Source organism: Nelumbo lutea, chromosome 8, assembly GCF_056320005.1.
Source record: "Nelumbo lutea isolate HS-2025 chromosome 8, American lotus-T2T, whole genome shotgun sequence".
NCBI classification, from domain to species: domain Eukaryota; kingdom Viridiplantae; phylum Streptophyta; class Magnoliopsida; order Proteales; family Nelumbonaceae; genus Nelumbo; species Nelumbo lutea.
Window position 1 is genome coordinate 49,979,305 of NC_142691.1, and position 13,799 is coordinate 49,993,103.

At 39.6% G+C, this 13,799-nt stretch overlaps 1 protein-coding gene across 3 annotated transcripts in view; it reads left to right on the top strand.

The window, feature by feature from the left end:
• LOC148844115 (Protein kinase superfamily protein) overlaps positions 1-13,799 on the top strand; it is a 68,186-nt gene that overhangs the window by 9,008 nt on the left and 45,379 nt on the right. For all 3 annotated transcript variants that reach the window (XM_088956616.1, XM_088956618.1, XM_088956617.1), the window contains exon 4: positions 696-737. In XM_088956616.1, the coding sequence (XP_088812742.1) occupies positions 696-737 (42 nt within the window). The remainder of the gene's footprint in view (positions 1-695; positions 738-13,799) is intronic.

Genomic DNA, 13,799 nt, shown 5'->3' on the forward strand with positions numbered 1-13,799 from the left:
GAAGGAGGAGATTTTACGAGAGAAGTTGTTATCCAACTATTCCTGGTTAGTTCCATATTTGCTCTGAATTACTGAGGCCCATAAGGTGTCTTCTCCAGGGGAAACCCCCACAGCCACTTGCCTAGCACAGCAATATTCCTCTCCAAGATGTGTCCCAAGCCCAGCCCCCCTTTTGACTTGACTTATTTATCAAGGCTGTGGTTAAGTCTGAAACTCTAAATTTGTGCACAACTTTGGCAAGCTGGGCATGACTAATGTCTATGCTCAGCTTGATGGTGAGTATTGACGTACTGTACTATTTTCTCACAGGGGTATTTTTAGTTTTTATATCTTCCTTTATAACTATAAAGATAGAAGGCTAAGTGGTAACTATTTATTGCCTGTATGACCTTCTTTTTTCATCTTTGTATTTCTTCACAAACACTAGTCAATCCAACTTAAATGTTAAAATATGAGTTTTCCCTACTTTGGACTCTGTTAAAGTTGTATTGTTTTTTTTCTTTGTGCATCATGACTCTAGAAAAAAATGAAGAGATGAGAACTTAGAATTTTGTGGTATAACTTTTCCTTTTTCATTTTCCAGTTATTTGGCTTTTGGATATGTTTAGAAGTCACCATGTCGTCATAAAATAATTGTAGCCTGTCCATTTAGATTTGGTGCAGTTCTAAAATTTATATACTCATTTATTTTGCAGTTTCGGGAGACTCTGATTCGCTTGGGGCCCTTCTATATTAAGGCAAGTCATATTGCCTTTCTTTTTTAAATTAGTTAGGTGGCAATTATTTTTGTTTCACCTTTTTTTATCAGCAAATTTTACATGTAAAATTGAATGAGTAACAGTTTTTTACAGTCTGAACTGAAACCATTTGTTCTGCTGTTTAATATATAGATTGACACACATATTGTCTCTATGAAGAATGGCATTCTAAAGAGAAATTATAGGGCTTAGTACTAAGACAAAGAAATATGCAATTGTAACTTGTCAATGCTGTTCAGCCGAACTGAGAAAAGAGAGAGGAAGAAGAAGAGGAGAAGAGGAAGAACAGTGTTGAACTGAGAAGACACTTCTTCTAACCCAGCCAACCATATGCTTAAACATTACAAAATAAAGTACAAAGATTGAAATGCCCCTGCATATGAGGAGACATACAGCCAACACCTTACTTAAGGGGAAAAGACCAAATTACCCCTCTTTAGTCGACTCTAACACTCCTCAAGCTGGAGAGTATATCATATAATCCCAGCTTGTTACATATATAGCTCACTCTTCCCGAACTCAACCCTTTTGTGAACAGATCTGCCCATTGATCACTTGTTCTCACATGCTTAGTACTTATCTCACCATTGATGACCTTTTCCCTTACAAAGTGGCAATTTACCTCTATGTGTTTAGTTCTCTCATGAAAAACTGGGTTGGATGAGATGTGAATTGCAGCCTGATTGTCACAGTATAGCTTCATGGATTTGCTTATTAAAAACCCAATTTCTTGCAATAGATTCTTCAACCATACTAGTTCACATGTATGTGCCATGGCCCTGTATTCTGCTTCTGCACTACTCCTTGCTACAATAGTCTGCTTCTTTCTCTTCCATGTCACTAGATTTCCTCCCAGGAAGGTGCAATAACTTGTAGTGGATCTCCTATCTAATATAGAGCCAGCCCAGTTTGTGCCAGTGTACCCAACTATTTCAAGATCACCTCTTGGCTTGTATAGTAACCCATGACTTGGGGCCCCCTTCAAATACCGCACAATTCTAAGAACTACATCCTAGTGAGGTATCGAGGATTTTGCATAAACTGGCTTACTACACTAACAACAAAAGAGATGTCAGGCTTAGTGATAGTTAGATAATTTAGTTTTCACACTAGCCTTCTATACCTTCTAGGATTATCAAACAATTCACCTGTGTCACTTCCCAACTTTACATTCAGTTCCATGGGAGTTTCAATTGGTTTAGCACCTAGCAATCCAGTTTCTTCTAACAGGTTAAGAACATATCTCCGCTGACAGAGGTTGATGCCTTCCTTTGATCTAGCAACTTCTATACCCAGAAAATACTTCAACTTCCCAAGATCTTTTGTCTGAAAGTGATTTTGTAGGAATTTCTTCAATCTATCAATCCCAACTCTATCACGGTCAATTATGACTATGTCATCCACATATACTATTGGCAAGATCTTCCCGGCCACAAAGTCATAGCTAAATATTGAATGGTCAACTTGACATTGTCTCATTCCAAACTCCTTCACCCCTTCACTGAATTTGCCAAACCAAGCACGGGGGGACTGTTTGAGCCCATAGATTGCCTTATTGAGCTTACACACCTTACCATCCTCCCCCTGAGCAACAAACCCTGGTGGTTGTTCCGTGTACACTTCCTCTAGAAGATCACCATGGAGAAAGGCGGTTTTAATATCAAGCTGAAAGAGAGGCCAATCATGCAGGATAGCTAAGGAAATCATCACACGTACTGAGCCAATCTTTGCAACTGGAGAAAAGGTTTCAACATAGTCTACACCATAAATTTGAAAGTACCCTTTTGCAACTAAACAGGCTTTCGGGCGTTCTACTCTCCCATCTGGTAGATACTTAACAGTATACACCCACTTACAATCAACAACATGTTTACTTGGGGGAAGATTGGTGAATTCCCATGTATGATTGTGATGAAGAGCAGAGAGTTCCTCTTCCATAGCTTTTCACCACCCTGGTGAAGTAAGAGCTTCCTGAACATCCTTAGGTGTGGATACAGAGGACAACAAGGTAATAAACTCACGATGGGAAGCAGAAAGGTGAGATACATAAACATAATTGGATATAGGAAGCGTGCAACTACGTTTACTTTTCCGAAATGCAATAGGAAGGTCAAGATCAGAAGGCAATCCGGTTGTGGAAAGAGCTTGATCAGCCGTTGGAGTAGAAGGTGGTGGAGGTCCTGGCCTTTGTTGATGAGTATACACTTGACGAATTGGTGGTCTTTTCAGTACGCTCCTACATTGGGGAAGGTGTAGACTCAGGCATAATGGGAACCACCGGGATGTAATTATCAACTGGAAGAGGAAGAAGAACCTCTGTAGGAGAAGGGATATCAGAAGTAGAGAAGTATGGCACCGATTCAAAGAATGTAACATTAGGACATACAAAGGATTTTCAAGTAATAGGGTTATAGCGTTTATACCCTTTCTGGGTCCTAGAGTAGTCAAGGAAGATACATTTAATGAAACGAGCATCCAACTTGTCTAGCCCAAGACCAAGATTCTGAACGAAGCACACACACCCGAAGATCCTGGGAGTCAGAGGATATGGAGACAAAGTGGGAAATAAGATAGAGAACGAAGAATGACCATCAAGAATAAATGAGGGCATGCGATTAATGAGAAAACAAGCAGTCAGGAATGTATCACTCTAGAAACGTTTAGGAACATTCATATGATGGAGAGACCGAGCTGTTTCAAGTAGATGTCGGTTCTTCCTCTCAGCCACCCCATTTTGTTGAGGGGTGTGGGCACAAGATGTCTGATGAATAATACCATGTTGTTCCAAGTATTGCTGAAATGAAGAAAGAAAATACTCTATGCCATTGCCGGAACAAAGAATTTTAAGTGAAACACCAAATTGTGTACGCACTTTAGCATGAAACTTTTGGAAAATGAAAAATAATTCACTTCTTTCTTTCATTAAATAAAGCCATGTCATTCTTGAACAGCCATAAAAAAAGATAACAAAATATTTGTAACCGTTATAAGACTCAATTCTGATTGGACCCCAAACATTTGAATGAACTAAATCAAAAGGACTCAACATACGACTATCAACTCTAAGACTGAAGGAAACCCGATGGTGTTTCCTATATTGACACAACTCAGATGGCAAAGACGATAAATGACTCAATGACAGAACAAGAAGCTTGAAAGCTTTAAGAGATGGACGGCCGAGTCTACAATGCCACTGAAGAGGAGTCAAAGAGGTTTGAAGTGCAACCGTAGATCCACCGCCGTCAAGATAATACAATCTGCCAGGTTCATTCCCTCCACCAATCTTCTTCCTCGTCGTTAGATCCTGAAAAACACAAGAGGAAGGGTAAAATGTGTTAGAACAATTGAGGGGTTTGGTTAGTTTACTAACGGACATAAGATTAAAAGGAAACTTGAGAATGTATAAAACAGAAGTCAAAGAAAGAGATGCTGTGTTAACATTACCAACACCATAGATGGGGGAAGTAGATCCATTGGAAACGGTAACATTATTTGATTAGAGGTTGGAGAAAGGGAGGAAAACACACATGGAGTCCCGATCATGTGATCAGAGGCTCTAGAGTCAATTATCCAAGGTGGGGGTTTGGATGCTAGGCAAGCTATACTTGAATGAGCAAGGGTGACAGTATTCTGATGTGAGGTGGCTTGAAGAAATCTCTCATACTCCTCTCTTGGAATACTCATCATCTCTTTCCCTGAAGTAGTTGTGATTGTAGAAGATGCTGGATCAACTAGTTGAATATCACTGACTTCACTGCCACCAACAGTTGCATGATTAGCCCATGTTGATGGAGGGCCATGCAAATCATAGCAGAAGTTAACTGTGTGTCCTTATCTCCCACAATGTGTGCATTTTCTAGTAGTGCTCCCCCTTCCTCTGCCACGGCCTCCCCCTGAATCACGACCTCCTCCACTACCACGACCCCCCATAGGGTTACCATGGCCTCCCTTAATTGTACGACCACCTCCTTTGTGCCCATAAGAACCACCTCTAGTGCCAACAAGTGCTGATCTGTCAGAAGGTATGTTACACTCTGTGGGGGTAAGAGATATCCTACGGAGACGGGCAAACACTTCTTGTAGAGTAGGGAGAGCAGACCCTCCCAATATCTGTGCCCTGGCAGGTTCATATTCTGCTTTCAGTCCCACCAAGAACCGTGTAACATCTAGTTGTTCCCTTTGTTGCTGCTGAATTTTGACATTCAGAGTCAAGGGATGATAGACATTAAGTTCATTCCAAAGATTCCTCATATTGGCGTAATATTCTTCAAGAGTCTGATTTCCCTGTTGCAAACAGAAGTATTCCTGATAAAGCTGATAAACCCTAGGGGTGTTGTCTTGTCCAGAATAGAGTTTCTTGGCATGTTGGATATATCCCTTGTTGTATCAAAAAGCATGAAATTAACACTGATTCTAGGCTCCATACTGTTCCACAACCACGTCATAATTTGAGCATCCTCTTGCTCCCAATCACTAAAACCTGGGGATTCAGCACTAGGTTTCTCCTCCCATACATGTTTCACTTTTTTCTTAGCCTTCAGAAACACCTCCACCGACTTGGACCACGGAACATAGTTTTCACCATTAAGTTTGATGGAGGTCATCTAGACATTTAAAAAATCAGAGGAGACCATGACACTAGATTTCTGGTCACCACTCGCATCACTGACCGAAGCCATTTCAATCTACAAAGTAGGTTCTGCCTGTCACACACAAAAAAAAAGTTCCAACCACTGTATTATCGTTCGTCAACTACCACACCAGCCCACTCGCAATCACCACATACTTGCCCTAGCATACATTCGGCCACTTCAAACACCACTGTACTGCTAACAAACAGATTTAAAACCACAAAGAATCCCTCTTGAAACGGTTCATTAGAGGGTTCAGATCACCATGACTGCACCTACTCGACCACCACAGCTGTCACACATGGTGACAGCAGTCCACACGAGAAAAAAAATTGTTTTTCTGTTCACTCAACTTTTGTACTCTTCCCTTGTCACCAGAAGTCAAGCCACTGAAACCCTAGAGGTTGCCACAGGAATCTGGGTTGTGCCGCAGTCTTCTACCCCAGATTTCTCGCACCAGAAAAAAATGAGAAAAAAAGAACTGAGAAATGTTAGTTGAGAGAGCTGTAATTGACTGCTGTCAATGGCGCTCTGATACCATGTCAATGCTGTTCAGCCGAACTGAGAAAAGAGAGAGGAAGAAGAAGAGAAGAAGGAGAAGAGGAAGAACAGTGTCGAACTGAGAAGACTCTTCGTCTAACCCAGTTGACCATATGCTTAAACATTACAAAATAAAGTACAAAGACTGAAATGCCCCTGCATATGAGGAGATGTATTAGTGTCTTTGTACCACTTTAATTTTATAACATATAAATACTAATAGTGGGGCAGCAGGAACATCATAACTGCATTCTTTTTTTTTTTTCTCATTATCTCGTCTTTCTCCTCATCTCCTCTTTTCTCTTCTTCTCTTTTTCCTTTTTTTCTTTGCTGAATTCACATCAGAACATAGATTGACTGTGAACTCTTTCAGCCAACCTGGCATCAGAGCCAAGTTTAGGGTTTGTTAGGGTTCTCATGTGGTCTTAATCCAGCTAGCTGCATGAGAACTTCTTAAGGCTGGTTTCAGTCTTGTTTGCCTGATTCTTGGAGGTTATTGGAGAGACCTGTTGCTGCCCAAGACTTGTTTATCTTGGAGATTGCCCATAGCCGGGAAGAATTAGAGATTTCAGGCTGATCATAGGTTTAGGGTTTAAACTTTAATTAGTAGTGGCGCTCAATGTTTTCTGAGTAGAAAATACATCTCTCTTGAAATCGACAACTTGTAGGGGTTGATTGATTGGATTTTTTTGAAGGAGCTGCAGTTTTTTTTTTTTTTTTTTTCTAGGGCTGGTTCTAGGGTTTTCATTGGAAAATTGATCAGTTCTAGGGTTCTAGCCTCTCTTTAGTTACTTTTTCCTACCTCTTGTTTTTCTGAGAGCTTTAATTGGCCTTGGGTTGCTGTACAGACATCTTTCAGCCTATAATTGGTGTGCTTCTGAACCTCTTCCCTATAGATTTGCGAGTTCTTGGTGGTGTGTTTACCATGGAGACAACCAGGAAGGAATCAAAATCACTTGGGGAAGGATCTATGGGGTTTGGAAGTATGTTGGACAATTCTTTTCAGATTACTACTGTTAAATTTGATGGTACAAATTAATTGGAATGGGTTAATTGGCCTTGATCTTTTTGATCAATAACAGAATTTCATTAGAATTATAAAAAGATAATTACAAGATTAGGATTGGTAAACTTTCTTTTCTTTTTTTTCTTTTTTTTTTTTTTTTTTTTTGAGAATGGGTCATAGTTGTCAAGCGTCAAAGTACCATAGTCATATTTCCTTAATATTTTTTCATAATTTTCATGAGAAAAGTATAAAGTTCATGTTAAAGTATAGAAAATCAACATATTGATGAGAAGAAAAAGAAGAAAGAAAAGAGAATTGAAAAAATATGGGGGCTGAACCCTTATTTTTGTTATAGGGAAAGAAGACAAGAAAGCGTAGAAGATATGGAAGAAAAAGTAGAAGAAAAGAAGAAGAATATATGGAAGAAGAAAATGTGTTGAGTAGACAAAATTTTAAGTTCAATACAGCATTTAGCCATTTAGCAATGTTTATGTTGATTAAACTCTAACAAATAGGAAAATGATAAAAAGAAATTAGTATATAAACACGCAAAATGAATATTTTAGTTTAATAATGTCTATTTTATAATTATAATCTCAAAAAATAAAGAATAAAAAAGTATTTTATAATAGGAAGTACAAAATTGCTTGGTGATTAGGCGAGTTGAGCCTACAAGGGCACCTTTTCGCCTAGGTGTCGCATTGACAACTATGGAATGAGTAAAGTAACTTTATTACAAAATGATCAAGAGATTACAACAACATCCCCAAAAGAGGAGCCGGATATACAAGATCCAAGCTCTAGATCACATTACAAATCTAACAGACTTCTGGTCCTCAGCTGTGCCCCAAGAACCGAGGTCTGGAGACCTTTTACAACCGCAATCGTACGGGATCAATTGATCAAAAGGCTGTTAAGGACATTGGAAATGAAGGATGCTGCACCTCCGAGGCTCTCGCCGACGAAAAGCCCATCTTGGATAAGAGCATTGTGGCAGTAATTCCCAACCACTAGACCTCAGCGGGTTACAACATCTGGTTGTTGCTGTTCTTCTCTCACCATAGCTTTCATAGTTGAGAATTTGTTGTTGATCTTTGTCTGTGCCTTTTGGTATCATGACTCATGAGTGCTCATAGAAGCTAGGGTTAGGTTTTGCAAGGTCCCATGAAAATGGAGAAAATGGAGAAAAGAGAGAAAGGGGAAGGAAGAGAGGAGTGGGTCTATGCAATGCAAATGAGTAGATGCATTTGAATTCTTATTTGTAAAATATTCGATACAAAGACGATATGTGCCTTGAGAAGGACAAGAGAGATGGTTTTGTTAGTTTCTAGAGCAAATTTTATTCTCTGACCTATATAAAGGTTTCGATTTTCTAACGGTTAGGTCACTGGATCAGAGTGGGGGAGAGAATTAGAATTTGATTCTCGATGCTTGTATGGGAATCTTTATAGAAGCCGATGGTTGTTGGCTTGTTGTATTGGTGACTCACCAACTACTAATATCCCCGGTTGAAGAAAGGAGAGGGATATAAAAAGCAATGTTTTAAAACGCGGAGGAGTGACGCGAGGCGTTCCACTACCTAGAGGCGTGAGGCATAGTTCAGAATGCAAGAGGCATAAGCCTTCCGAACACAAGGAGGCTTACGCCTCCTTAGGTGGTGGGGGGGGGTGGGTTAGGAGGAGGATGAAGAGGAAGGGGGGACCTCGTTTTTTTTTTTATTTTAAATAAAAATCTTTTATATTAAGAAGAATAAAGATGCATAACTTCGACAAGACCCCACTAACTCAAAAAAAAAAAAATTGGGTTGCATCGAAAAGGGGGGCCGGGGGGTTTGGGGGGTGAAGCCCCCCTAGCTCAAGGAGTAGGGGGCAAACCACTTTCTTTCCCCTTATCTTTTCTTCCCTTCCCTTTCCTTTCCTTTCCTTTTCTTTCCTTTATTTTTTTTTTCCTTTTTTCTGTCTTTTTATATCAGATGTGCATGAGGTGCATGAGGCGTACGCCTCTAGCACGCCTCATGAAAAAACTCCAGGCGTACACCTCCCACACCTTTTAAAACATTGATTAAAAAGAATACATAAATCAATGTATATTTTGAAAATTTGAAAGAAAATGAAGGACAAAAGAGTCACAAGTGCTTATTGGAGAAAAAACCACAAAACGCCCAAAGCAGTTGAAAAAGTTGGGTGCCAAATGCAAATTAGCGGTTATTCGAATAAGCACTTATTCAATAAGCACTAATTTTTAACATAAGCACTTCCAAACATGGCCTAAATTTTATAATATATAAGATTATATATTGTATAGTATATATAATAATATGTTGATACTTAATGTATAATAATATATTAAAGTAGTCGTACAAGACTACAGAGACTTTTTAGGTTTTGAACAGAAAATAAAAAAGGAGAAAAGGAGAAGAAGAGAAGAAGAGAGATAGAGAAGAAGCACTCGTGGGAGAAGCTTTGAAAGAAGAGAATGGTTGGAGTGCTTAAAATAGCTGCCCCACTCCTTAATTTATATACATGGTTTCCTAATTGTAAAAGAACTTTAATGCTTACATGGCAATAAAAGATAAGATTAAAATAAAACTAATCCTAGATAAGATAGAATAAAATTTATCCTTATCCTACTAGGAAAGCTGATCCTAATCAATTAAATCTAAGTACATCTCAGGGTGTCACACGAATACTCTCAATGTGGGGTCCACAGTTTCCTGCACTCCCCCTCAAGTTGGGTAGTAGATATTTGTCATTCCCAACTTGCATAGATCTTCTTCTAACTTTTTCTTGAAACAGCCTTGGTGAGAAGGTCTACAAGCTGCATGTCGGAGGTGATGTAGGGAAGGCATACTTTTTGAGATGTAACCCTTTCTCTGATAAAATGTCGATCCATTTCGATATGCTTAGTTCATTCCCAATTTGCATAGATCTTCTTCTAACTTCTTTCTTGAAACAGCCTTGGTGAGAAGGTCTGCAAGCTGCATGTCGGAGGTGATGTAGGGAAGGCATACTTCTTGAGATGTAACCCTTTCTTTGATAAAATGTCGATCCATTTCGATATGCTTAGTTCTGTCGTGCTGTACTGGATTATGGGCTATATTGATGGCAGCCTGATGATCACAATACAACATTAGGGGTTTCTCATAACCAATACCCAATTCCTCTATTAATGACCTCAACCATAAAATCTCAGCCACACCATTTGCCATGGACCTATATTCAGCTTCAGCACTGGAACGAGAAACAACACTTTGTTTCTTACTCTTCCAGGAGACCAGATTACCTCCAACAAAGGCACAATATCGAGAGGTAGATTTTCAGTCATCAACACACCCAACCCAATCAACATCTGTGTAGACTTCTATCTTCATGTGGTCATTTTTCTTGAATAAAATGCCTCTGCCTGGGGACCTCTTCAAATATGCTAATATCCTTTCAATCGCAAGGAGGCGAGTAGCTCTAGGAGAGTGCATATACTGACTAACTACCCTGATTGCATAACTAATGTCAGGTCTTGTGAGGCAAAGATAGAGAAGCTTTCCAACTAATCGTTGAAACATAGCTTTATCTTCAATAGGCTCTCCACCCTCTGCATTAATCCTGTGGTTCTGTTCAATAGGTGTGTCCACAGGCTTAACTCCCAACTTTCCTGTTTCTTCTAGCAGATCAACAACATACTTTTGTTGAGAGACAAAAATCCCATGCTTGGATCTAGCTATCTCAATGCCTAATAAGTATCGTAGTTCCCCCCAGATCTTTTACCTCAAACTCTTGATGAAGGAGTTGCTTAAGAGACTCAATTTCACTAGTATCACTCCCAGTTATTACAATATCATCCACATACACTACAAGCAAGGTTACAGAGGAATCCACTCTCTTAATAAACAAGGTGTGGTCTGACTGAGCCTGCACATATCCGAACCTATCAAGGGCTCGTCTGAATCTGTCAAACCATGCTCTAGGGGATTGTTTTAGTCCATATAGAGCTTTGTTCAACCGACAAACCTTTCCTGTCTCCATACCATAAAATCCTAGAGGCAACTGCATGTAAACTTCTTCTTGTAAGTCTCCATTGAGAAAGGCATTTTTAACATCCATCTGATACAACGACCAAGAGTAACTAGCTGCAAGAGATAATAGTACTCTGATAGTGGTCATCTTTGCTACTGGTGCAAAAGTTTCTAAGTAATCAATACCATATGTCTGAGTAAATCCTTTTGCAACTAATCGGGCCTTATACCTTTCAACAGAACCATCAACATTATGTTTCACAGTGAATACCCATCTACATCCAACCGGTTTCTTTCCTTTAGGTAGATCAACTATCTCCCAGGTATTGTTTCTGATGAGGGCATCCATTTCTACTTTTATTGCATCTTTCCATTTTGGTACTTCCAATGCTTTCTGTATTGTTCTGGGAATGGGAATATTAGCAATGGATGCAAGAAAAGACTTGTAGGAGGGAGACAAATGTTCATAGGATAGGAACTGAGAAATGCAGTGAGCTGTGGTGCAACGGCGTTTGCCTTTACGGACTGCTTTGGGGAGATCAAGGTCACTGAATGAAGGTGAAGGCTCCACGGTTGAATGTCTCTCATCTGTAGTATTTGTGGTACCTGGATCTGGATCTGCAGAAGGAACTGGGGCTATTGTGGTACTGGGATCTGGATCTGTAGTGGGGACTAGGACTGGCCTGCACTGTTGATGTCCAAAATCGACTTGTCTCCATCGTTTGTGATAGACTCTCACATCCTTGCACCTTTGTCATCCTTCCCCATTACATCCTTCTTCACTTAATGGGATTGGAAAAGGAACTTCCGATGAGCTACTCCCGGCTTCACTATTCTCCCCCTGAGGAGAAACCCTTGGATAATAGGGTTTATCCTCAAAGAAGGTGACATCCATTGAGACAAATCTTTTTCTAGAAGTCGGTTTATAACAACAATATCCCTTTTGAGTTTGGACATAACCAAGGAAAATACATTTGGAGACCTTGGGATCAAATTTGGAACGATGAGGGCTTAGGATTTGAACGAAACAAGTGCACCCAAAGGTTTTGAGGGGATTGGTAAATAATTCTTTATCAGGGTATAAAAGGGTAAATGGAGTTTTCATGTTAAGAACCCGTGAGGGAATCCGATTGATGAGATAAACAGCTGTAAGAACAACACCCCCCTAGAAACGTATAGGCACATTTGAGGTAAATGTAATGCCTCTGGCTACCTCCAATATGTGTCTATTATTTCTTTCAGCAACCCCATTCTGCTGTGGTGTATGTGGGTAGGTACTCTGATGGATAATCCTATGATTAAGCATGCAGGAGGCTAATGGGTTTGCAAAATATTCTTATGTATTATCTGACCTAAAAATTTTATTTTTGACCCCAAATTGGGTTAAAATCATTTGATGAAAGATCCGGATTAATGCTGGAACCTCATCTCGAGAATGCATAAGGTAAATCCAAGAAAATCGAGTGTAATCATCAACAAATAATAGGAAATATCTATACCTCCCCATGGCAGTGGTATGATAGGGTCCCCAAACATCAGTATGCACAATTTCAAAAGGAATATTGCTTATGTTATTACTTAATGAATAGGTAGTCCTGCAATGTTTTGCAAGCTCACAACTTTCACATTTCAAACTAGTCATTTAAACAGATTCAAATATACTAGGAAACAAACTTTTCAAAGCCTGGAAAGATAAATGGCTCAATCTATTATGCCAAAGGATCACCTGATCAACAGATTGAGAAACAAAGGATTTCTTAGTTTTACTATCTTCTTGATGAGCACTTCCTCCAAGTAGGTAGATTCCATTTGTCTCACGACCAGTCCCAATCACCTTCCTTGTTTGTAGATCCTGGAAAACACATCGATCAGGAAAAAAGGATACTGAACAATTTTGCCCTTTTGTAATGCTACTAACTGAGAGCAAGTTAGTATTAAGCTTAGGAACATGCAGGATAGAGGATAGGGAAATTGTATCAGACAACTTGATGTCTCCTTTGCCAGAAATAGGGACAAGAGATTCATCAGCAATGGACACTTTGTCTTTACTAGAAGATAAATGATAGGTAGAGAATAGTGAAGGCAAGCTAGTCATATGATCAGATGCTCCTGAATCTATTATCCAGGAATGTTCTGTATTACCTGGAGTTGAAGCATGATAAGTTGAGGCCCGATTACCTGGTTGAGCAAAAGATGAGGTTGAAGGAGCTTGTGGTGGCTAAGGAGATGATATTGAATTACTGACTTCACTTTCTAATTGTGTCAAAGTAGATCAGACAACAACTAGGGTATCAAAAGGGGTACCTCTTAAAGCCGTTGAGGCTGCACTGTCAGTGTTGACAGCCATTTTGGCATTACCCTTTTTGTTTTTGATTTTTGCTGGAACTAGATGTGGATGCAACTTCCAACAGGTGTCTTTGGTTTGTTTAGGTTTCTTGCAATGTTCACAAACTAGGTCCTTTTTAGCCTCTTTCTTCATATCCCTTTCCTTATTGCCCCTTGGCTTGGGTTTAACTGCTGCCAGGGCAGATTCGAAAGACTGCAGCTGTAACATGACCTTTCTCCTAGTCTATTCACTGTGCACTAGGGAATAGGCTTGAGATAGAGTCACACTTTCTCTTGTCAATAGATGCTGTCTTACAATATCATATTTTCAGAATTTAGACCAGCCAAGAACTCAAATACTCTGTTAGTTTCAATCTGCCTTTTGTAAGTCTGTGTATCTTTCTTACTCTCCCATTCAATCGTCTCAAGGTGGTCAATCTCATGCCACAGGGATTTTAGGGTTGAGAAATAAACTGCTACCTGTTTCTCCCCTTGTCTGAGATTTTTGACCTCACATTTCAGCTCATAAG